We start from the raw sequence: 25514 nt of genomic DNA on the forward strand, positions 1-25514 counted from the left end.
TTAGTACGTGTGTGTTTTTGAAGAAAACTCCTTTTCTGTCTCCATAGAGCCTTTGTGGAGAGACAATGCTGGGCCTGTTCCTTGGATCACAGTTAAACATTACTTGCCATGGGACAAGCAATGAAAGAGTGAAGAAGAACAGCTGATTAGTTCATTCACCTTAACAGCAAAAACTGCTTCTGAATGAGAATAATTAGTATTTTTGATTGTTTTATTACTGTCTTGGTTTTTATCTGCACTTGGGTTTTTTCCAACACTTCCCACAACTTTTTTGTCTACAATACAGTCTAATAAAGGGCAAGGCTGTTTTGTTTCTATAAACTGAGTTAAGGTGACACAGAAACACAAATTATCTCAGCTCCAAATATAAATCAGCTAAAGGCAACACTTTATGAGAATTATTGAGTCACATAATTACACTCAGCATATGATCAGTCTTTTTCTGTGTTCTTTTTTGAAGGAACTATTTTCAGTTTTAACATTGATGCATGCTCTTGAGTTTGTTAAGTAGTTCTCAGCAGCACTTGGCCTAACACTCAGCAGGCAGTCAAAATGTGGCAGGGAAAATGGAAAACATTCACGTTCCTTTTGCAAAAGACGTGCCATGCTTGAAAAAGTCTGTCACTGAGCAAAATAAAGAAATACAAGTGGCGTGCCGACATCTCAGCTGGCCAATCTGTCAGCGAGTGCTTTAGTTCTTTTTTGCTTCCCGTTGCTCATCACTCCACATCTCTTTCAAGCCCTTGACACTAAACAGCAGGAAGGAAGTCGCAAAGACGAGGCTGTGATTTTTTTCTTTGACACATTAATTAGCAAGAGACTCACATTAGCAGATTGAGATACATCATAAAAAATATGTTTTGTCACAAGTTTTAGACATGTTTTTAGAGTTTTATGTCAAAAAATGGGATGTGTGTGCTCAGGAACATCCATAGCTGTTTCTTAGACTGACAACAGCTGGACTTAGGCCATAGGATAATTTAAATCTCTAACATAATCCCTCCCAAACACCAATCTCATGACCATCAGAACAAATTATAAGACAGACTAGAGCACACGAAGTCTAACTTGACCAGTTCTGACCTACAAATTCTAACTATGTCTCCGTCTGCTGTTGCTTCTCCGGTGAGGGAGTTTGACTGATTTTTCAAGGTGAGCTGCACAAATAGTCAAGCCAGTATGAACATGAAAATATGACTCTGTTATGAGAAGAGGGTTTGTAAATGCACCGGAGGACATTTCATGATTCTCATGAATTTATAAGCAGCCACTAAGGCAGAAGAAAAACATAAAAAAAATAAATAAATACAGAACATAAATTGTGTCAGCAACTGGCTTACTGTTTTTGTGCCAGTATATGTTACAAAAGCGTGACAGTGAGAATTAAAGTGACTCCTTTGGGCCACACAACTTGCATGTGCTAAAAAAAAAAAAAAAATAAGGCAAAAGCACAGTATCTCCTGTAATCACTATTATAGTGAGCCAGAACTTGCTTTACTGGAAACCACAAGAAATGGTTGGTCATCCAAAACTTCAAGGCACTTGACAGTTCTGGTAAAACAGCAGGTGCATAGATAAGTACATCTGCAGCAGAGGTCCTGGTACCAGGTTTGTTCAGCAGCATTTGAAGCTCGTGTATGTAATACAGCAGTAGAGCCTAAAAGAATATAACTTAATTGAAGGAAGGCACCATTTTTTTTAAAGATTAAACAAAAAAAAAAAGACCTAAAATGTCATTATTTAATCAGCAGACATATTCAAGGAGTCTGTTTTAAAGTAAATATTTTTTTCTGAACTTAATTATCTTTAGGGCAAACTCCAAACCACTTGGAGAGTAAGAAAATTAGCAGAAAAACACAATGATGTCAGATTAAAGAGAGATTGAATCCCATAAAGTCTTTAAGAAAAAAGGAAATTGTTGAATAAGTTCAAAACTTTGGCCTAAATTTTAATGTTTATGTAAGACAACTAAAAACAGAATGTTGTGTTATTTTCTGTCCGCTGTTAATGAGTTGTAAATAATATGGAGAAAAAAAATCATTTTCTGAGTTCTAGGTAACAAAATGAAAAAATAAACAGCACCATTTGGACTAATTACTCAAATCAAAAGTCTAAGAACGTGTTTATTTAAAAATAAGAGAAACAAACTTTTCAAAGTTTAAAGATCATATGTGCTTCTTTTTTATCTGTCTTTGATTTGTTTTATATGATTTATTTACAGACCCCAAGACTGACAATTTTTCTGATCATTTTTGACAGTTATTACTGTAGTGTTGGCAGCCATTGTTGTGAACAAGTAGCACAATGAAGCAATGTATTTATGAGCAGTTCTTTATTTGTTTGCAAGCTCTACATATACAAAAGAATTTTGTATGTAAGCACATGCAGTTGACAGCATATAGTTTTAAATGATTGTCAGATGTAAAGCAAATTGTGACCAAAAAAAAAAGCTTTGCTACTTTTGTAAAAGAAGATTAAGTTGTTTTTTTTTATTATTATTGTCAGGGTGTCACAAGCCCTAAAGATGGAATATAATAAACTGAAGTTATAAGAGTCTTTTGTTGTTGTATTTTATTTTTTAAAGACACAACCTATCCAACTTACATGACATTTTTAATTCCAGTAATTGTACAGGAAATTATCCAGTATGTGAATAAATTTTGAAATGACTGATAACCAGAGTCTTTTAAAATCCTCTATGGAACAATATTGACAAAAAAGAGAGTTTTCATTTATTTATTTCATTTAAAGTGGACTGAACAAACTTATGACCCTATAGCTCATTTTAATAGCACTAAAGCTCATTTGAAGAGGCAGCTTCCCATGTGACTGTTTTAGCTGAGAAGGTACAAAAGGAAAAAAAAAACTTTATGACTTTATTATTACAGGCAAAAAAATCCTGTCAAAATGACCCAGATTTCTGACATTTTACTGTCACTTTTATATCAGAATCAGAAAAAAGGCAACTGTGGCAAACTTTAGTTCACCTTGTCAATAAATAAATCTCACTATCTCTCTATTCAGACATTTTCAGATCTTCATCCTGTGAGGTTAAATCTCATGTTGGCACTTGCCATTTAGATGTAATTTATAACTTCTTCTAAGCTAATAATTCATGTTTAGTTTGTTAAATTTTCAACACAGAGAGAGAATTCTAACCAGGGGGTACCTCTTCCTTCATTTTTTTCCCCTCTTCTGCTTTTATTATTTTATTGAGCTTCACTGCGAGTGACAAAAAAAAGACAGATCACATGCATCTGTATGCACATACAGTCATATGGAGACACTGACACACACACAGTGATGCAAACCCACTGAGCAGCTCAAGGCTTATCCACCCACAGTGTTGGTCGCCCAGTAGGATGATAAAGGCTTGAATCCAAAGTACCAGCTTATATCTTTAGATCAATGGCTGACCCACCAACCATGCAGCTCCAGCCTCACTGACCAACCCCACACAGCTTAAAACCTGGCAAATGACACAGTTCAAAACAGCATGGTGAATGTTGTAAGAGTCTAATGATTCTCTCCTGAATCCCACACTCTGTCAGCTTGTCAGTTTTTTTTCTATTGCTCTCTTTAAGTCTTTGACATTTTCTTTTTTTCTTTTGTTGCTGTTGTCACCAATATAAGCTCTGTACTTCTGCTTGATTCTATGAAAAAAAAAAAACTTGTTCACAGACTGACTAAGTAAGCTCACAAAAAGTGCAATATTGTGAAGGTTAAGAAGGAGGGTTTCAATATTTACCCATCATATCCGAAATGAAAACGAGAAAAAAACATAGATATAAAATTCAAATGAGTTCTTGTTCTTACTTTACATATCAAAAGAACTTCGACTTTTCTGTCCCAAAACATAGCTGTTGGCCAACAAATCAGAACCAACAAGCTACAGTAGTACTTGGTTAAAACAAGTTATTGGTAGTAAGTCTACAAAGTTGACAAGCCTCTTTATTTAACAAAGAAACACTGAAGCCCATTTGATTTGAGTTGGTAGCATTTTCTGATACTTTGGATGAATATTCTGGCTCAGTTACTTGGGGACTTTCCCAAAACTTTCACAAAGCTGTGCTCCTGATTTTCTGGAAGTACACTTCAGATCTCTGTCTTGTTGAAATCCAATACTTTACTCTAGCTGAGAGCGTCAACAGCAACTAGGTATTGGCTAAGATATTTCTGCATGAATCTTTCATGTCCAGACTATTCTTTTCTCAGTTCCTGTCACAATATACATCTCAATGCATTGAAGTTGTATTTGACATAATGACCTTATAAAAAATGCCAAGAAATTTCTACAGACACTTGTCTCGCCTCAGCTCTGGAATAATAAAATCAAGATCATCATCTCTTGCAATTTAAAGGCAGACAGTCATTGAAAAAAATAGAATATTCAGACTACAAGCGCATGATGTGGATTATCCTACAATGTTGCAATGTACAACAAAACTACAACAGTTACTGCATTAAAATAAACAATTAAATTGATAAAATAAATTAGGATAATTATAGAAAGCCCATTCAAATATAACACAAAATGTATCTGTACTCATGTAAGTGCATTTAACCAAAAAAAATTCTAATAAAAAGACATGAAAGCTGAAACATATTGGGTGTTTTGTTAAAGTCATATTTGTGTTCATTTATAACTTTATGCTAAAAAAAGGTTTATTTTAAAGTTGTTCTTTTTCTGATCGCTCTGTTGCAGGTTGTTATATTTTCTTCATATCTGTCAAAAACAGATAAAAATCATCTTTCTCATCATTTCTTGTAGCATCTGACAGCATATGAGGCTAACTCTGTCTCCCTAATGACAAATTCACCTTTTTTTCTTTGCACTTAGTACTTTTTTTCTCTTACACTAGACTGTCAGCAGAGTTTTGTGCCCATATCCTGAGATAAATCTGTTTCTGGATGAAAAGTAACTTATGTACATCATTTTATTTCATAGGATAATGCTTGATTAACATTCCAAAACCCCAGCTTTCTACCCGTGTGTGAATAGAAAAAAGCACATATCCTGTTCTGAAAAGAAGTAAAAAAATGTAATTCTGGTGAAATTGTCTGGAGCTTAAATCATACAAATTTTGTGCCAAATTGAATTGTCTAATGAACTAGAGGCTAAGTTCTGGCTTCTCAAAGTAATGCAAAAACTCAGTAAAAGTAAGATTCTCACAAAAAATGAGTTTTAAAATCCCTAACAAACAAACATATAAATATTTTATATATGGCACAAGTCTTTTTATACCTAGCTAATACACAGACCTCTTTAACAGATTATAAGAAAGTCTGGTCCCTTCAAAGCAAAGCCAAGAAATTAAGGCTAACTAAAGACATTTGCACAACCCTGTCTTCCACCAACTTTACTATTCTCAGACTAGATAAAATAGGAAGGACAATTCTCTTGGGAGGACCAAACACCAGGTATTTCATTTTCTCCGCTGCCCTTCCTAAAAACTCAGAAGACTTCTACAAATTCAAAGCAGCCAAAGAAGAACACTGAAGCAACCTATGACCTTGTTGCCATTGGTCACTCTGAATGGTACAGCACATTCGTGTAAGCCTCTGCCAAACTCAGGGATCAAAAAGGATCCCTTGGGAAGCTACAACCTTTTTTAAAGTCAGGGGGATTGGGCAAGAACACCAGAAGAACAGGGAAGCATAGAAGAGCTGTAGTTTCTGGCCATCCCAGGTCCAATTAAGTGAATTAGACACAATTTAAAAAAGCGGAGAGTGATGAAACATCATTGTATTAGACATATAAGTATTAAAATTGCTTGCTCTGAGCAACTGCTGATTGCTTTGTGGTGCCAGGAACCAATAGAGACAGACTCTAGAAAGTGAACAGTCTCTAGTATAGATTCCAAATCACTAATTATTCTTTAATGAGCTGATGAAAAGAAAGTTTTTGCTGTCAGGATAAACAACACTGAATAGGCCAAAGAGCAAACGAAAACAGAAAGCTTTGTATAGAAGGACTGGTCTCAGTTTAATAGCAGTGTTCTGCCAGTTTTTAAGACAAATCTACTTAAAGAGGACAAACATGTGATTCTAAGGGGATGACAGTAAAGAAGAGTGCATGTACAATGTACAGAGAGAGAAAGGTTAAAAACACAAGGAAGGGAAAGACAGAAAGACAGAGCAGCAGATAAAATATAAGAAAAAGTACAGATAAGCACAGAAATGAAAATGGAAAGGAGACATACCTATCTCTAGTGACCTTTACCAAAGGACTGGATCGCAGAAGAGAGCAACCAGATAAGACTAATACACTGAGGAAAACATCTTTATTTTAACCTTTTCTCCTGCTGATATTTCAGCCAACAATGGCCAAACACAAACAGCCAAAGCACAAGACCTGTAAACCCTGTTTAGGATCAGAAAGAGCTGCATCATGTCGGCATGACATCTAAATATTACTAAACTTAACCATAGCTGAATCTATCTTCATTTGTATGCCGCCAACCTGCCTTTTTTATCCTCTAAATCTGCAAATAACAAAACAACTTGTGATTATTTTGGGCTTGCACAGCGTGAAGAATCTCATACTTATACCTTCGCAGTCTCACATATTAGAAATTCATTTGCATTCATCAGAAACTCTGCCCCTGAGGGGCTCCTCTGAAATATGTTGGATTGTTTAGTCAAAATTACAATACAGCTAGGGCAATTTATCTTTTGAAAAGCCTGTTAATTTGTTCAGGAGTAAAAAGTGTTTTCATTTGCATGTTGAATAAGGAGTAGCTTGAGAATCTTAAACCAACCTGTTACACCACTTTCTCCTTAGCTAATGAGGCGGGGAATTACTGATTCCACCGGGAGCCTTTAACATGACAAACACACTGTGAATTTTTCACTGGTACAGGGCAGCTCAATGTATGTATGTGTGTGGGTGTTGGTGTACATGTTCCTACACTACACATGTCGCTGCTAGTAAGAATGTAGAGGTGAATATTCATTTCCGTCTACTTGTTTTTCAAACCACTGGGATTAAAGCCTGTAATTGCATTGAAAACAATTAAACCAGATTAGTTTAGATCAGCTCAAATACAGATAATTAAACAATAAAACGGAGAGAACAAAGGGGCCAATAAAACAGTGCTTTGATAATTCTGCTAATTATGTTGTAGAGCTGAGGTAAAGAGCAAGCAAACCACAGATATATGTGACAAGTTCATCAAATTTAAAATGTTGTGTTAGTCCATCTCTTTATTATGAAAAGGCTAAATGACCAAATACTCTAAACTGTAAAATGTATATTTTAGGGATGGGAAGTGCCTGAACAGTTGTGAACCAGTGCAGTTTTGAGATTAAATCTAGAACCATGTCTTTGTACCAATAAAATCCTATTCATTTGAAACATTAGATGAAGGGTTTGCAAGCAGGTTTGTTTAAAAATAGCATAAACATTCAAAAGGTTTAGTTACACACATGTATGAAGAATGTGCCATGTGCAAGTTATCGACATGTGTTACTTACCCACCCACAGTCATGGTGTTACATGACCTTTCTTTTAAGCACGAAAAAATTAATTACAACTAAACATATTATGAAAATAAATATTTGAACATACAGCAGAAAGATAAAAACTGCAGGCAGCAAACATCCTGTAGGGATACTGTATCCATCCCAGCTTCAATTTCTGGGTTCTCATATGGTGTAAGCATTTTCTTACATGTTGATGGTTTCAACAGTGTATCTCCTGTATTCACTTCTTTTCGTGGTGATCTTTTCCGGTGCCATTTATCACTATTGTTTGCTAATTAGTGACTCCTATGGTTCGAGAGAAGAACTGCAGTAGTGCCGTAAAAAAACAGTAACAAACACTGAAAGTGTGTTTCACCCTGATCACTTGAATAACCAAATCCTAAACGAAGAAGGAGAAAAATAAGTGCAACTTCTGTTTTATTGATTAAAATAAAACAATGCATTTTGCTTTTCTCACTGCTGAGTTAATTAAAGAGTGTTTAACACATCTGCTACTGGCTGTTTTTTTTAATTATTATTTTGCACTAGGCCTGATTATTGCATATTGTCTTTTAATTGTAAGTCATTCTAAAACAAGACCTGTTTACATTTTGTCATTTTTTTATTAGGTAATAAAAAATTAGTCTCAATAATTGACATATAATCATTCTTTTACTGTATTAAACTTAATCTCATTGCAGTGTATCAAAACCCATATTGAATTGCACTGCATCCTCATTAAAGGCTGAAGTATACTGAATTGGTTTTTGCTGCTCATGTACCTTTAATGTATCAAATAATTGGCAGTGTATTGAGATACATATCCTGTTGGCCACAGAGAATAGAATACATTGTCAACAACACTGTTGATATTTACAAAAGGATCAGAAAACAGAAATCTAGAAAGTATATTTGTGCAAACAACTCTGCTTTCTATACAGTTGTTCTGAAAACAACAAAGACTCACAAATTATTACATACACTCGTCTTGATTTTAAAGTCACCTTTGTTGTATCTCTTGCATCATGCTATTGGACCTCTGGTTTAAGCAAGCAGTTCAAGAACTGTACGCCGCAATATTTTGCTCTGAGTCCTTGATGTGGTCCTCTGAAGAACAAAAAATAGCATAAAAAGTCAAGTTTTGAATAAAAACTGTACTGACACCATCTAACAGCAGCACAGGTATGAATAAGAACTACACGCAGAATTTTTTTTTTTTTCTGTTTTTGTCACAAGTTAAACTAGTACATGAGAGGTGGGATAATGGATATGGATAATGGAATGGATAAGACAGGGAGAAAAGATAATGGGGAGGGAAAAGAGTAATCCATAAATAGTTAATGATGCCTTACCAGCTGAGGAAAGCACACCAAAGCTACTTAAAGTAAGCTGTCCGCAAACACACCAATGCTAGAGCAAAGCCAAACATTGGCTGACAGTGTGCAAACACATGCAGCAGGAGGGAGAAGCAGAGCATCACTGTTCAACAACATAGAATCTCAAAAACAACACTCCAGCACCCCACCTTCAGTGTTACAGTATTTGATTTCACACCATCACCATGAGAATATCATGTGCTTAAAGGATATATGGCGGTGAGTTTTAGAACCAAGAAATCCAGAAGATGAAGAAATAACAAACTGACTTGCATCACAGCTTTTGTCCTGAAAGATAAAAGCAATGCTCAACAAAGCTGATGGGAGATTAATGATTGGCATCAGATGTTCACTTACAAAGTTTGGTAAAAATGGCAGCCAAGTAGAGTAAAGTAGCCTGGATTTTCACACTCTTTGAGGGCTTAATCTTTTGGTTGCTAATGAGGCATTTTGGTTGAATTTGAAGTCTTTGCTCTCCCAATGGAAACACATAAAAAAGTTGAACTTCTGAGACGAATGGGGTGCAACACTGGTGCAAAAAGATGCACTGAAGGGGGAAAAAAAACACTGCCTTTAAAGTTCTCATTTGCACACATGCTGACAAATGTGACAAACACACACTGCGAGCGCTAATACTTCATGGGAGTTCATCATCGCTGGAGTGAGACAAAAACCAATGAGGCTTTTTGGCAGATTTCCTGCTCGCCCAGGGTTGACAAATTGCCAAAGCCCTCTGTCACAGCCTCACTTTGAGGCTGCTAACTGATTCATCTGCCATGATTTAGATCTCAGGCATGAAAATAGGCAAGCGGAAACGCATGTTCCTCACACCTTAATTTGCATCACACAACATGGAGCAATTACAGTCACTTTGAATAGTAATTTGTTAGCGAGAAAGCTCAATGAGTCAATACATTGTTGCTGCTCTGTAGAATCACCTCAGATTAAAAAAATGTCACAAAACTTGTAATTTTGAGAGTGAGAACCTGTAATGATCTAAATAGGCCGAGCAAATGTGTAATTAACATGCTATTCAAGGAAGACAATTTACACAGAGATGATTTTAGCACTATAGAAGGTTTCCAATCTGCTTGACATTAACTCGGAATGTTGGATTAAAGGTGTGCAAATCCTGGAGAACTCTTACTCACATTTTTTTTCTTTAAATAAGGCCTGTAACTCTCCCCAAGAAAATGATCTTTGAAAAATGTTGAGATAAAGATGCAAGTTATCTATACAATATGTTTTCTGTAAAATTTTATTTAAGAGTTACTTTAACCTTTTCACTTGAAAAAGCTATATTATTAATAAACCTTTAGGTTTTCCCTTCATAATTTTTGTTTTCTTGGATTAGACTGAAAAGCACATTCAAAACAAAATGATAGGACAAATTTTTAAAAAACATTTTCACGATTTGAACATTTAGGACCAGTTAAGTTTAACTTGTGATTTATCACAAAATAGCAAACATTTGAAAACTGTTTATTGATGGAGAGTTTATCAAGTGCTTTTGTGAACTCTGCTCTGTTAATATGTGCCAAGAAAGGAAAAAAAAAAGCAGTAGAATAAAGACGTTCCTAGATACGAGAAGGCAGCACACTCAGATATGTCCTCTGTGACCTGTCACCTGGTCATGTACTTCAGGCGTGCAACATGACCTCAGTCCACATTTTTAAGCCTAGCTAAGATTAAATTTATTTCAGTGGAGAAAAAGAAAAACAAAACTGGCAATTTTATTTTGTTAATTCATTGCTGGAGTTTGAAACACTGCAAAAACGTTCACAAGATTTCACATCTATTTATGTGAATGTTGTTCTCAACATGACTGAGACAAATTTTAATTTCCCAGTTACATTGTCTACTCATAGCTAATTTGAAATTTATATTTGGCAGAATTGAGTTTAGCCTGTTGATCTGGCCCTTCACAAAAGTTCAAGTTCATTTTGTGGTCTTTCAAAAAAAAAAAAAGTAAATAAAAAATATAGTTGCCCACCTCTGGTCTAGTTTGTGTGTTACTGAGACAAATTGTTGTATGTGTAATTGTCCGAAAGCCTAAACAACTAAGCAAAACAAAATTTTTGGTGCCTCAAGAAAAATACCATAGCAAAATTGTGATTAGACTGATGAAATGTGTGGAAAAATCAAAAGCTGTTTACACAGACATTTTTTTAATTCCAGTGCAAGAAATTAATCTCTGAATGATTTTTATATTGACACTACCAGCTCTTACAAGAAGGTTTTTCTAAACCAGAACAGCACCTGCTAACAGAAAGAAAGCAACTTAATGATTGACATTTGCTTTGGCTTCAAACCGTGATTTTTTTTAATTTTTAAAAGAAGGCAGATTTAATAACTTGCATAACACAACTGCGAGTAAATTCAAAAGGCTGACTCACCTAAGGGTGAAAATTTGCACGGAGGAAAGTGTGGACAGAGCCAGAAAGGTGGAGACGGTCTCTCTCTGCCTGATGGGTTTAGAAGGTGCCATCACCACAAAGTTATTGTCCAGCTTCAGCTCCGACAGCGGCTGAAACAGCCTGACGCTCCCGATGCGCTGCATGGGTGTGTGCCCTGCAAAGTAGCCCATCGGCCTCTGCTGCTCTGCTCGAACCGGGCCAGCCTTTCTTGAATCCTCCGAGCTGCAGTCCCCACTGTCTGTGGTTTGAATCATATAATAGAGCTCCACAGGAGTGCCTTGAGCCTGCTCTGACACCCGCTGCCTGCCAGGTCTCACTGTGGGGGGGCTGAACCAGCTTGCCAGGGGCTCCAGCTCGGCGACACATATTCCCAGCTCACCTTTTAGCCTGCATGTCCCCCGCACCTCTTGTGTCTCATGAAAGGCAAACATCCTGACGCACGGCAGCTTATGGACGGCACTGTAATCATCCCAGTCCCTGCCTGCGATGTAGAACAACACTTGAACCTTTGGGAAACTAGGGTGAATCCGCTCACTAATTATATAGGTATGGACCTTCCAGTTGAATGTAAAGAGTGGTGACAACGTTGGCGATGTTGGAGCTGATGACGACGTAAAGGATGGTGTGTTAAACGGCCCTGGCAGTGTTTGCAGCATCTCCAAAGGGACAGACTCCTGGACAGAAAGTGGCCCATAGCTGGCATTGACAATGGGCATCTGCCGAGCCTGGTGGATAAAGAAGGACTCTGTGCGAGCTTGGAGGCTGGAGTTCCTCATTATGTCCTGGTTGGCCTCTAGCAAGAAGAATGCTGACTCAGCATTGAGGATCCGGTAGCTGACAGGCAGATAGATTGGGGTGGGGCCATACCGCTGCAGGCCATCCAGAATCACCTTGCTATCCACCACTGGAAGACAGAGAAAACAGCACAAACTAATCAGCAACCTAGAAAAATTAAGATACGAAAGACCTGTTTTTTTTTTAACTCTTCTGACAAAACAAGATCTGGGCATGAAATTAAAGTATAACATGAAGAAAAAATGGATTAAATAAATAAGAGGCTGCATAGTGGAACTTCACATCTAGCAACGCATTTGCATGCATAGCCTGTAACTTAAGGCAATCATATCTTCAGTCCGTTCCAGTGTGTTAAATGCCTTGTTGGAGACATTTCCACATGATATCACTTTCACGAGCCACTGCTTTTATTTACAGGAACTTGTTCGACTCATTTCAAAACATGTGTGCCTTTCTTAGTCTCCTGCTTATCAGGCTTTTCCAAGTTCTCACAGTTTTTTTATTTGTGATGCTGTAACAATCTTGTTTTGCTCTCATTCGGTTTTGTCCTTCATTTATGTCCTTACTGTATTTCTCTGACATTAAAACTTCCTTTTATGCTACTGTCAAATTTAGGATTTTTTTTTAATGAAACTATCAGTGCATTTTTCCACCTTGCTCCAGTGGCATGGTTAAAGTCATTATTTAAAAAAATAAACTTCCATTTTTATAATCTGACTGTAGCACAATAAACATTTTATTAGGTGTAAGAACTACAAGGTTGATCTTAGTGAAAAACTGCAGCTGTGAATAGTGTTCTGATGTTGTTAGATGCCTGAAAAAATATGAAAATCTTATAAATAGTAATATAATTATGTTAACCAATTGTTATTACCAAATGTTAGTTAAAACAAATAAAGGCACAAAGACTTCTCATTGCATGCAGCTATTTGTACCTTATGTTATTATTTCTTTATATTTGTTTCATCTATATAATCCCACTATTGAGTTTAACCTTCACCATCTCCAGCTATTTACAGCACAGCACACTTTTAAACCAAGGCCATCATGTGACGCCAGGCCTCACAAGACCTTAGAACTTGCCACCATCCTCTCTTCACTCTATCCTGTAAATCGTCTTCACCACCTCTGTCTCCTCACCATCGAGCATGAAGCTTCAGATATTTGGACTGATGGAGAAGCCCATTAGAGCCCATTGATTTTCTGTCCTGAACCCTGCATGCTGTGGGAGACATGTTGTGGTAGTGATTTGTGACAGTCTATGGCTGGAACCCAATGACTGGCTCCCTAGATGAATGGAATCAGTCACAGGAGCAACACTTTCAAAACAACAATACAGTAGAGAGTGGATATCTAAGCTAGTCTTTATGTAAAATGATTAAAACGATCCTCTTAGAAGACATTATGCAAATGCTGTCATGATGATGCAGACAAATGAGTGCATAGGCTTGAAACAGAAAGTTCAGGAATGTTTCCTTCTGTGTTTGAATTTCTGAATGTGGTGTTTAATTCAGAATAGTCAACTTGTCAGATCTTTCAGATGTGCAAAAAGCTTTAAAACCCACAGAAGAAAAGCTGGACCCCAACAATAGAAAGTGTCCTATTTATGTGAAAGTGAGCAGCAGAATCTATTTTGGTATTTCTTTTAAAATGTCAGGAGGTGGTTTGAAGCATCAATGATGGAAAAAAAATCCACAATGATCCACTTGGCTCATTTTTCCCTCAAATAATTGAGTATTGTTCTAAATAATGACTCTGTCTTCACCACAGCTATGAAATTGTGCTGGTTGGCCAGAAACAAACAAACAAAAAATCACCCTCATAGCTGAATCTAATTACTTTTTATCGCCTGCCACAGAAAGGCTAAGGCGGACAATTATGTTTTTGCCTGTCTCTGTGTGTGCACTTGTGTTCGTGTGTCTTTTACCAAAATATCCCATGAACTACCTGACAAATTTTAATGAAACTTGCAGAAGGTAATCATTGGATGTACATCTCCAAATAATTAACTTTTGGAGTCAACTCAATTCAACATGGCTGCCACAGCCAACTGACCTTAAAAAACACAAAAATAGATATAACTCAGTAAATTTTACAGATATTGACCTTAAAATTGGTGTGATAGTAGCTGAGACTTATTTAAAACACATCCTCTAAGGATGACATCTCCTGATATCACATGAGATTGAATATCTTATTTTTAGGGTTAGACTCGTTTCTCAACAGAAAGTAATATGTGTCTAAAACTGTAACAAAAGGAGGTGGATAATATGCATTACTTCAAGAAATGTTAAGCCTTTAGTATTCATTTTAAATATTCATTTGCAATAAAAGTACAGTATCTGTCACAAAAGAAAGTAACACATCATACATAAAAATTAGTTTTTTTTTATTGGTATCTAAGCACCTGCTTTAATGCTTCTATTTATGGTGCAACTTAAAACTTCTTAAACCAGCACAGAGTTTCTGGGAAAGAGGAACGGTAGAAGATGACAAGACCTTCACTGTTCACTGCTGTTTAAAAAAAATGACAAAACTGAGACTGATGTCAAGAGGGGACAAAGTGCTTAGTCGATGCTTGATCGTGCTTACAGCAGAACAAGTCTATCCTTCCTCTTTTGGGGAAGGATTGACATACTGTCCTAGTTTTTACTTGTAATGGTATAAATGAAAACTAAATATTTCATTGCAGCATAAAAAATGTTGTAATTTGTAACTTCAGATTTAGAATATGTTCCTCTTTGTGACATTAAGAGGGCGACGTAAACACAGAGGCAGAACCGAAGTGATTTGCAGCCCCGGGTTGCCCTTGGATTTCGTATCTACAGCTGCTATACTTGTAAATCATGTCTGCAGGACTGTTGCTGCAAATGAAAAAGGGAATGATTTGTGCAGATAACATAACCTCCTGTGGTAAATCCTGGTTGTAAACTCTTGTGGAGGATTTTTGAGCAATGACAACTCTTCTGGATGTCGGATGAGGAGTCTGATCACATCATCATGGGACAGATTCAGGATTGAATATATTTATGTTGTATTCATGCCATCTGCGCCAGAGAGCTCAAAAAACACGATTACAAATTATAATTAGTATTAAAGTATGTTTATGCTGGTTCTGAAGCATGAATCAACTTTTAAAATAAAATAAACTCTTGAAATAATATTAAAGATTTAAGCCAACAAGACAGACTTGTAGCCTCAGATCAAATAATTTCTTGTAATCACCTGCTTACATCCCTGATGACCTAACTTCACATATAATCCCTTCATCTTGTCTTTCCGCTCCTCTGCTTATATTTATCTTCCACCATGTGTGCATCTTGAAACCACTTCCTGAACAAACACATGGATGTTTGTAATACATTCACGAAACATTTGTATATGAGATGCATAGAAGAAACTGATTTTTTTTTTAGGTAAATAGAAAAACTGAAAGTAGTGGGACTGATGGGAATGTTGATGGACTACTTTCGTTTAAGGGTTCAGCACAAAAGACAGAGCACAGCAAAGAGCCTCCTATAAAGAGAAAAGTCTTTCTGAAGCACTCGTACTAGAGTCCACCTGCTGCTTTAACTTCTTCTGACTGTTCTGTAACTGAATAAAACAAGCACAAGTGGTTGCTGACTGATAAGGCTGACAGGTTGAAAATCTAAATCTGGGCCATTCCTTTACAGTTCTGGTTTCTTTTTGGCAAACTGTAAAACACTAAAGTTTTCATTGTGAAACAAACAAAAAGCTAAATAGCCTGGCTTATCGTGCTTCTTTGCCACAGGGCCTCATTGTTGTCTACAAACTATTAAAAACACATCAGTACAGCATACCTTGGCACTGGTGGACATGTTACCCCATTACAATGTGGAAACCATTGTAGGGTAGTCAGATTTTATCCTTAAGACACAAACCTGCTGCCTAAATGTAATTTTCTATTTTCATCTTTGTGGCTGATTGGACTGAATTCGTTTAATTTTGTTTAGATGTTCTTCAAGTTCACCAAATTACATTTATATTAGTGAGTGCATGAATCAGGAAAAGAAAATGGATGGATGGATGGATGGATGGATGGATGGATGGATGGATGGATGGATGGATGGATGAATCAATAATGAATGTGTGAAGAGTCTTGTGTTAAATTTACCAGCAGGCAACAGAGCAGTTTCTGTTCTTTGTTGGTGGATAAGGCATCTTTGAATTAGAAGAAATGGATTTTCAAAAAATATAATCATATATGTTTTAATATCTGAAAACAAGATCATATTTAATGATGGATCGATCCCTTGAAGGCGACTGTTCCAGAGAATAAAAAGGCTGCCATTTAACTCGGAGCTCATATCACAACTGTAAGTCCTACTTTTCCCATCAGAATATTTTTCAAGAAAGTGTGCTCTCAAAACTAAAGCAACAACAACAAACAACAATAATAATAATAATTTTGGATTGCTTATTGTACCCATCTCACAACAGGTAATCATTTTGTTGCTTTGTCTTCCCTTTTCAGTCCAAATTTATTTTTTATTATCCCCAACCACCTTGGACTTAGGTCAGGTGCTTGTAAGATCATCTGAAACAATGGTCCATCACTTCATCAATTCCCACTGACCTCTATTAAAAAATACTAAATTAGTTCAGTTTATTAGAATGAATTGTTACTCTAGAAAAAAATAACTTATTTATCTTTAATTAGATCTATTTGCTGTACAAAAGGAAAAAAGGTACCTTTTTTCTTTTAATTTTCGACAAACCTTTTAACTAAAAATAATTCACAGTGACAACCTCATAAGGCCTATTAAGATACTGCCAGCAGTGTATGAACTTGTCATTAAGATAAACAGTGGTTTTATTCAAGAACCTGAAATATGAAAAAAAGTTCCTTTGTAAAACATTTGTATCACATAGCTCTGTTATGAGTAATTTCATGTCCCCGGTGTCAATTTTCATGAAAGGTCCTTGAGTAGGTGAGTGTTCTCTAATTTTGAAGTATTTTTGTAGACTATTATGTAAATTTGGCTTCGTCTGGAAAGAGACGCTTAATAAACAGACTTATAGTGGCAAACAGCTGACCTGTTTTGCTCAATCAAAGAAGAACAAAGGTTTTAAAATATGACTGGAGTTTATCTTACAAATGATACACTGGGTCGTTTTCATTAGTGATTTAGCGCATTAAATGCCACTTACTGCATTTTACTTTGTGGGGTCAACAAATTCATGTTTTTCCTTTAACAGATGAAATTAGTTTACTGATTTTAATTAATTTTGATGTATTAGATTTTTTTTATTTTGTGTAAGACTTTAGTGAATCTGTACATTCATTTTCCACCCGTTGTTCAGGGATCCAAGCAACCTCACTTCTAAGGTCAGTTAAGAATCACCAATTAACCAAGCATGTTTATTGAATGGTAGGAAGAAACTGGATTAACCAGTAAAAAAACTTGTGCATGCATAGGAAAAATATGCAAACTCCACACAGAAATATCCGCAAAACTCAGTTTTGAACAAAGACCTTCTAACTAAGAGGTGATAGTATAAATCCCCCAGTGTCTCTGTACACTAAATAATCAAATTTATTCTATAAAGTCTTATAAAAATGGTTCGTTTAGCTTTCACTTTAAATAAAAATATTTGATATTTGGCATAAATTTAAAGTCTGTCAAACCTCCATAACCTACAAAAGAAGTTGAACGGCTGTAAGCAGCTATTTGTGCTCTTTTTTACAGAAACAAAAGACAAGGTCTTTTTGAAGGAAATCAATGTACAAACTACCCACCACATGTTTTCATGCTTGCTGATGCTGTGATGTCAATCACTTTACCATCAAAAGGTGCAGAAGCTTTTTGCTCTACTGATTGTGCGTTTTGAGGAGGAAGTCACTTGTTTTTGTGTCTTCTGACACTGACATTTAATAGGCTTCTGAAATCACAAATTTCTGTACATCCACAAGGTGAAACATTAAAGCGTGATCTTTACGTGGCATTTTCTTACCGTTAAACATTTGCACAGTGTCGGAGTTTGGTCTTCGGGGGAAAACTGTTTAGGGGATCTAAGTCATCATCAGTGGACCTACTGGCGGTCAGTGCGAGAAGTAAAGTCCTCATTTTCTGCCACAGAACAATAGAATGAAAAGGGTATTTTGGGCTCTTGGAGAGCCGGATATAAATGTCAGCTGGTGCTCAGATAGAGAAATCACCATTGGCAAAGTGGAGGACTTTAAAAGCCTTATCAAAGACGCTTTCTGATAAGGTCTTGCATGCACATTAAAGGGTGAGGAGAAAGAAAGTCTTCAAAACCAGTGAACATAAACTGCAACAGAAAACCCTGATTCAACCAATTGAACAAAACACTTTTATCATAAGCCTTTTTTACCATTAAAATACCCTTCTTCTGTTTAGAACAAGTTGCAAATTGACAATATTATGTCCAATGGGCCTCAAAAGAGGTTTAATTGGATTAGATATCCGTCAGAGTGGTAAATTATTATTCTACAATGGTGCCATCTAATTCATGCTGAACCTCTTAATATCAGCCCAGTCTACTGTTAAATATTGTATGAATGTTTCAAAATAAAAGCCTGAGATCAGAAGTGTTTCTATTTAATTAGATTTAGAACAGATTTTAAAAATATGCAGTGTAGGGAGTACGAGGAGTGAACTAAAGATGTAATTCAGCAACTTTAACATTTAATGAGTTTGTAAGGCTATAGTTTGTTTTTTATTTTGTTTATTTAACTTCTTTGCAGTAGTCTTTTCTCTGAAATTCAATGCAAGAAAAAAAGAAAATAGAATTAAACGTTGAATTTTGTGGACCTGTTATTAATTTCAGCACACTCAATGCTTCCCCTTAGGTGTGCTACCATACAAATAGTGCTATACAGTATGTGAAAACAAGGCATAATTGCTAATCTATGATGTACACCATCTGATATTTTGTTTTAAGGTGAAAATATAAAATGCATTTCAGGAAAAAAAGACAGGTCATCCATAAGCTGTTGAAGTCAATAAAAGCCTTAGTCTTGATGAGTAAATGTGGTGTTTTATCGTCAGCCTCCTGTCACAATCTACAAAAAGTCTCTTCTTAAATTTACTGCATGATACTTGACAGAAAAAAAAAATCCCTTGGTCAATAAAATGTCTTGGATGATATCTCTAGACAAACAAAACACAAAGTAACACTAATCGTTCTAAGTGCCCATCACATGCACCCTGACACTGCAGGGGAGCCGGGGCAGAGCAGAGAGCCCACTCCCACCTGGAGGTTAATCGGATCACATAAAAGCAAAGCACACCTCATCTTTCATCACCAGGCAACACATTTATGCAGCAATCGATATGGGAATCATATTTTCCCCTTTCAGAGAAATGAGGGAAAATGAAGTATTGTGACCTGACCAAGATGGATGGGCCAGGGCTTCATTTCTTACAGATATCAGCAATAAGTCGTGTCGCTTCAGAGCTTGAGTTGTTTTCAATTCAGGTTAATCTTATGGCCCCTTTAGCTCCAAAATAGGTTTCAGGTCATTTATGTCAACAAAGTCTAAGTTTGAAGACAAGGAATTTATAACAGGCTTTTTTCATCTTTTTTATTTTATTTATCAGACATCAACCTTTCATTTCACCTTTCAAACACACACATGCAAGTGTATGTGCGCACACACGCACACTAGGGTGTAGCAAACACGTTTTTGTTTTTTTTTAATTTCTTTAGAACTGTTGCTCTGCGTTAGAGTGCAAGATTTTCTTCACTTCCAAAAGTAGGGCTATAATCTTAGAAATGAAGCCCCTGCCAAATATATATTAAATAAAAAGGAATATATGGTAATGATTAATGTCAAATGTATAAATATTTAGATTTTAAGCAGATACATGAACAAGTTCTGAGATTATTTGGTGGATACAGAAGAGGTCATTCTGAATTCTGACAAGACCATTGGAAAATAATGAGCTTTTCGAAGAAATGTGTGTTTAAAATGATAAACACATTTTGTCCTTGAAAAACTTTCATTCCATTATCTACCGCTTGTTCTGGAGTTGGGTCGGAGGGCAGCAGCTTGAGCAGGGAAGACCACCACACTTATACACCCATATGTTGAACATGGTCTTCATTACAGACAAAACTGTGACTAGCACAGAAGTCTTATAACAAACCACAAGTCGAGTTCAGATCAGAGAGACTGTTCCTCCCAATCACGCCCCTCCAGGTTGCACTGTCGTTACCCACCTAGGCTTGATGTCTCCCTCAGAATGGTAGTGTCCCCATCTGGAGCACCTTCTGGTACTGCCCTCTCATCTACTGGGTAAAAATTCCAATGCACAGGCGCCAAGCCAGTGGGCTATAAGTAGTCCCTCACCAGAATGGTACTTCTCACCATAGGCAACTCCCGAGTAGAATGGGGTTCAGCCCATCTTAAGGAGATTGGTTCCAGGAACCAAAGTGTGCATCGAGGTGAGCCCAACAATATCCATTTGGTACCTCTCAACCTCACACAAAAGTTTAAGCTTTTTCCCCACCAGAGAGGGGACATTCCATGTCCCAAGAGCCAGCTTTGGTAAACTATGGTCAGAGGACCAATGCCCCCGCCTTCAGCTGCTGCCCATAGGACTATGCACTCCTGCAGGTGGTGGGCCCACAGGAAGGCAAATCTATGTATCTCATTCAGGCTGAGCCCGGCAGGGGGTCCGACGGCCCCATGTGTAGATTAATTGAAGCTGAAAAACTTAATTAAGTAAAATAAATGAAGAAGTCAATAAAGAAAAAAAATGATGGCACCGTTGATTATTCTTTGAATGTTTTTCCCCACTACAGCGTTTTCTGATGTTTTTAAAGTTTTTATTTTCCCATCCTTTTTCGATACAAGTATGAAATGCTCACATAACCATCAAGGACACTGCTAAACAGAGGGCTTAAATTTCTTTTCTTTTTCCCTCTCTGCAGGGATAGAGATACAGAAAGTACATAATACATGGTCTAAACAACACTGAAAATGAGTTGTCTGTAAGCTGTCATTTCTTCAATAGCCAGTTTGATGCACCACAAGTGGCCCCAATTCAATCCAAAGGTAACCGCTGGAAAGAATGGCATTTAAAATCTGTCCTCTGTCTCTTCTTGCTCGAAAATAATGGATTTTAGTTTAAGGGAATTCTAAAGAAACGGAAATAATGAACCAAAAATCATTTGGGCATTAGTTATGCACATCTGGGGAGAAATTCCGGCAGCTTCTGAACATATCTTTGTCTGCTTAAAGACATTTCTTCCCCATTCATTTGGTGAAGCATCATGTTTCCCTGGTGGAGCTACTGAGTTGCAGCAACGAGCAGCACTTTGCCAGTTGTGCAGAGAGGGAACAAAACCTGAAAACTTTCTGCCTCGAAGACACATTTGGGACATGAATGGGCATTTTATGACACTTCCATTCGGCCCACCGCGTTTGGACCCGGTGTTGTGTATTGTACAGAGTCGGAAGGAGTGGAGGGGAACGGGAGTGCAGGGAGTCACAAAGGAGCCAGTGACTGTTTAGGATGAGATGAAGTAGGAGACAAGAGCTCTTGAAGGGACGGGAAATGTGCTGAGCAGAGCAGAGCAGCAGTTAGTGTTCGTACGAGGGCACCCACAGGGGTAATCCAAGCTTAAACTTTAACTACGTGGGCTCTGATGTTGTCATTTAGGACCACAGAATGCCTCGGTGAGCTCATGAATGTGACCAGCTCTTTCTCTAACTGAAGTAACCACACTTTGAAAGCAAGCCAAATAAAAGGGGTGACAGTGACAGATGATGCGGCGGGTGTGCTTAGATGGAGGCAGACGCCTTTGTCATAAATAACGACTCCTTGCCCATGGTAATCATATCCAACTGAATCCATTTCAGGTATATACACTGGAAATGTTTTTTTTTGTGTGTGTGTGTGTGTAGGGGTGAGTGTGTGTGTGCAAATATATAAAATCTCATGCAGTTAAGTGGGTAAGAATAATGCTGTGAGTTGGCAAAAAAGAGCATCGTGAGTAATGTTCTGGCATTTGCAGCAAGGTTACACTGCAAGGAAGTCAATGGGCCTTGGAGATCAGGCACCACAGCTGCTCTAGGAGCTAAAACAATGCAAAACATAACATTAACTCTGCTGAGGACCAAGAAAGAATTCAATATCAACATCATTTACTTTGCTATCTTTGAATACAACCATGGAGAAATAATAACACTGCTTTGTGTCACAATTTGCACTCATCTTTCAAACTAAATGGGTTGCTTATGGCTAAATTAGGGTTAGAGTGCGGGTTTTTGATGTTTGTCTCTTTCTTACTGTTTATTCATTGTCACATGCTGTTTTTATTTTGTTTTTTTAATTATGTAAAGCACCTTGAAATGCCTTGCTGCTGAAATGTGCTATACAAATAAAATTTGATTGATTGATTGATTGATAAATCTCATTTCAGAAGCTTTATATTGTCTAAGAAGCCAATGACATGAAAATGAATCAAATATTCAATGTGCTTTATGTGCTATGATTTTTAATTGCAAGCTGTTATCAGAAGAAAGTCCAAGAAAAGGATTGGAATAGATCAGATTATGAGTAACATTTCATTGTGATGGACAGTGTTTAATGTCTTCAATCATCAAGATCCTTCCTGCAAAAGTCTTAAATGCTAGTTCTCTGGTAATTAGTATGATGCAAGTAATAATAGAGAAATAGAAAGGAAATCCTAAAAACATTCATTTTACCACACATTTTTTTATTATCTCACAAAACAAACAAAAAATAAATAAAAATAAATATATATCAATAAATAAAGCTTTTACTATTTAATTTTACTTAATGAGTAGCTTGAACAATTTTTTATATTGTATGGTTTGCTTCTTGAAGTTTTAATGTACTCAATTTGGTAGCCCATTTTCAGATGTGTCATAGTCAGTTGCAGCCTTTATGTAGTAAACAAAGCAGATTTTCTGACTTTATATTCATGGTTCAAAATGGTGTTTATTGCAGCAAGGAAAACATAATTTAAACCAAAAACATTTAAAATTGGCAATATTACTGTTTCTCTATAATACCTAAAAGTAGACATTATGTGGCAACAATTTAAAATATTTTTAAAAAGATTTTGTAAGGCAATTTTTCAGCTTTAATCCATCTTTTGTTTATTTATTTTTGACCAAGCAACTGCTTCGTTTTTCCAATAACCAAACTACCTATACAGTACTAATCAGATGCCTTTCATAATGTAATTATGTAAAGTAGCATATGACAAACTTTTAAAGCAAATGAGCATTTCAAAAGCTCGGGGTTGTTGTCCTCTGGGGGACAAAAGAACTTTCTGAGCTTTGTAATCTTGCTGAACATTAATGTGACAAAAACTAACTCAAAACACTGAACACAAAAGGAAAGAATAATATTACCTCTTTATAAGAATAAAAAGATAAAAGAAATGTGACTGAGCTGTGCCAATTCAGTGTTCTGAAAGACCTTCACTCATTATTCGGTGGCAAAGAACTGTGAAAAGGTGGATGCAGGAGTCTAAAGAAACGCTAAAAGGGAGTTTTAAATTGACCAATACTGGTTAAAGGACCAATGACAATCTTTAGAAATTATGTCAATTTATTTTGATGTTTGTCTCTTTCTTACTGTTTATTCATTGTCACATGCTGTTTTTATTTTGTTTTTTAATTATGTAAAGCACCTTGAAATGCCTTGCTGCTGAAATGTGCTATACAAATAAAATTTGATTGATTGATTGATTATAGAGTCAGTTGTATGTTTGTTTTTTTTGTTTGCTTGGTTGTTTTTTTTATTGTTCAACTGGCATCATAACAGTTACTTATATTTGTACATACAAATATTATCAATAAAAAAATACAAAACATTTTTTTTAATTATTTGAAGATATATAAATACTTACAAAGAACTACTCACATATGTTTATAACAGTTCTTAATTAATAAAGAAACAATTTGGCTCAAGTATTTAGTCTTCTACTGTAAGTTAATGTGTGGTCACAATATATGATAAAAGCCATTATACTCTGTGATCGTCTAAATTTCAATAATAGTCATAATATTAGTAGTCAAATGTTACTTTTTATTTATTAGAGGAAGCCAAGAGTCGACAAAAACAGTTTGGCTCAAATATTTGGTAATTTACTATAAGTTACAGTGTTGTCACAATATATGATAAAAGCTGTCATATTCTATGACCGTCTATATTACATGCAAAACTTCTACAAGGAGAATTTTGAGAAGCTCTTCAATGTGTCCTGGACAACCAGCTAGTTCCCCAACAGGCTAATTTCAAAGCAGACATTTTAAGTTGAAATTGTAGGGAAAGAACAGGTGCATTAATGAGAGCTGCATTCCACTTCTGCAGCTGTCCATGCTGTTTGTTCTGTTAAAAAAAAAAATACTTATAAGCAGAATTTCCCCTAATTGAACTGCAGCCCTCAATAATATACAATACCTGTTTAGCATACCGAATGTATATCATTTTACTTGATTAATTAAGTAATCAAATATAGTAACAGTAATTACCTTCAGGGCCCACTGCAGTTTGCCTATCATCCTGGGGTTAAAGATGCCCTCATCTACCTGATTAAGCAAGTCCACTATAATTTCAGCAAAGCAGGCAGTCGTGTGAGGATCACGTTCTTTGATTTATCTGGTGTGTTTAACACGGTTCAGCTTGCACTGCTATGTGAGAAGCTCCAAAAAAGCACTGGATGCCTCAACTATCACTTGGATTATTGACTACCTGACAAACAGACCAGACTGCACAGCTAAAGGGTTGTGTGTCTGATGTGTGCACAGAAGCAACACATGGGACTGTACAGTTTCTCTTCACTCTGTACAGCTCAATCTTTCAGTACAACTCGTTTGCTGTAATACACAGGTGGTTCTAACAGTTACTGGGTGTGTTTGTAGTGAACAGAAGACTTCATATTGAGAATCAGACAACTGCTTTGTGGAATGATGTGGAAATAACTATCTAATCCTGAATGTGAAGAAAACTAAAGGTATCTGTTGAGTTTAGGTGAAGAAAGGATAGGCCAAACATGGTTTCCATCTGGAGGAATATGATAAAGGTGAAGAACTACAGATACCTGGGTGTTTACTAGTATGAATGACTGGTCTGAAAAAGCAACACTTGTCTTTATTTCCTGAGGAATCTTAGGTCATTTGATGCTGGCTGCCAGATGTTGCACACCTTTTATAAAATATAATGGGAGAGTACAACTTTATTTGAAGAAATCTTTTGGGGCAGCACTCTAAAACAAAAAGAAGAAAAGGTAAAAATAGGTTTGGGTCTTTTATTTCATGCATAATATACCGGTCTCTGTTTTAATTTTTTTTTATGTTGGAACATTCCATTAGTTTAATCCAACAAATCAATTTATCTTTGTGATTTTTAATTCAAACTCAAGTTTTGAGTTTAAAGTAAAAAAAAAAAAAAAATACAGGAAATCATTATTATCAGTTACAACAAAGTAACTG

General features: G+C 36.3%; 1 protein-coding gene across 1 annotated transcript in view; it reads right to left on the reverse strand.

Moving 5' to 3' along the window:
* The window catches only part of si:dkey-112m2.1 (transmembrane protein 132C), a 144422-nt gene that overhangs the window by 75344 nt on the left and 43564 nt on the right, over window positions 1-25514 (reverse strand). The window contains exon 3 of the mRNA XM_017410450.3: window positions 11237-12161. Within this exon, the coding sequence (XP_017265939.1) occupies window positions 11237-12161 (925 nt within the window). The remainder of the gene's footprint in view (window positions 1-11236; window positions 12162-25514) is intronic.

This window comes from Kryptolebias marmoratus, linkage group LG14 (genome assembly GCF_001649575.2).
Source record: "Kryptolebias marmoratus isolate JLee-2015 linkage group LG14, ASM164957v2, whole genome shotgun sequence".
Classification (NCBI taxonomy): domain Eukaryota; kingdom Metazoa; phylum Chordata; class Actinopteri; order Cyprinodontiformes; family Rivulidae; genus Kryptolebias; species Kryptolebias marmoratus.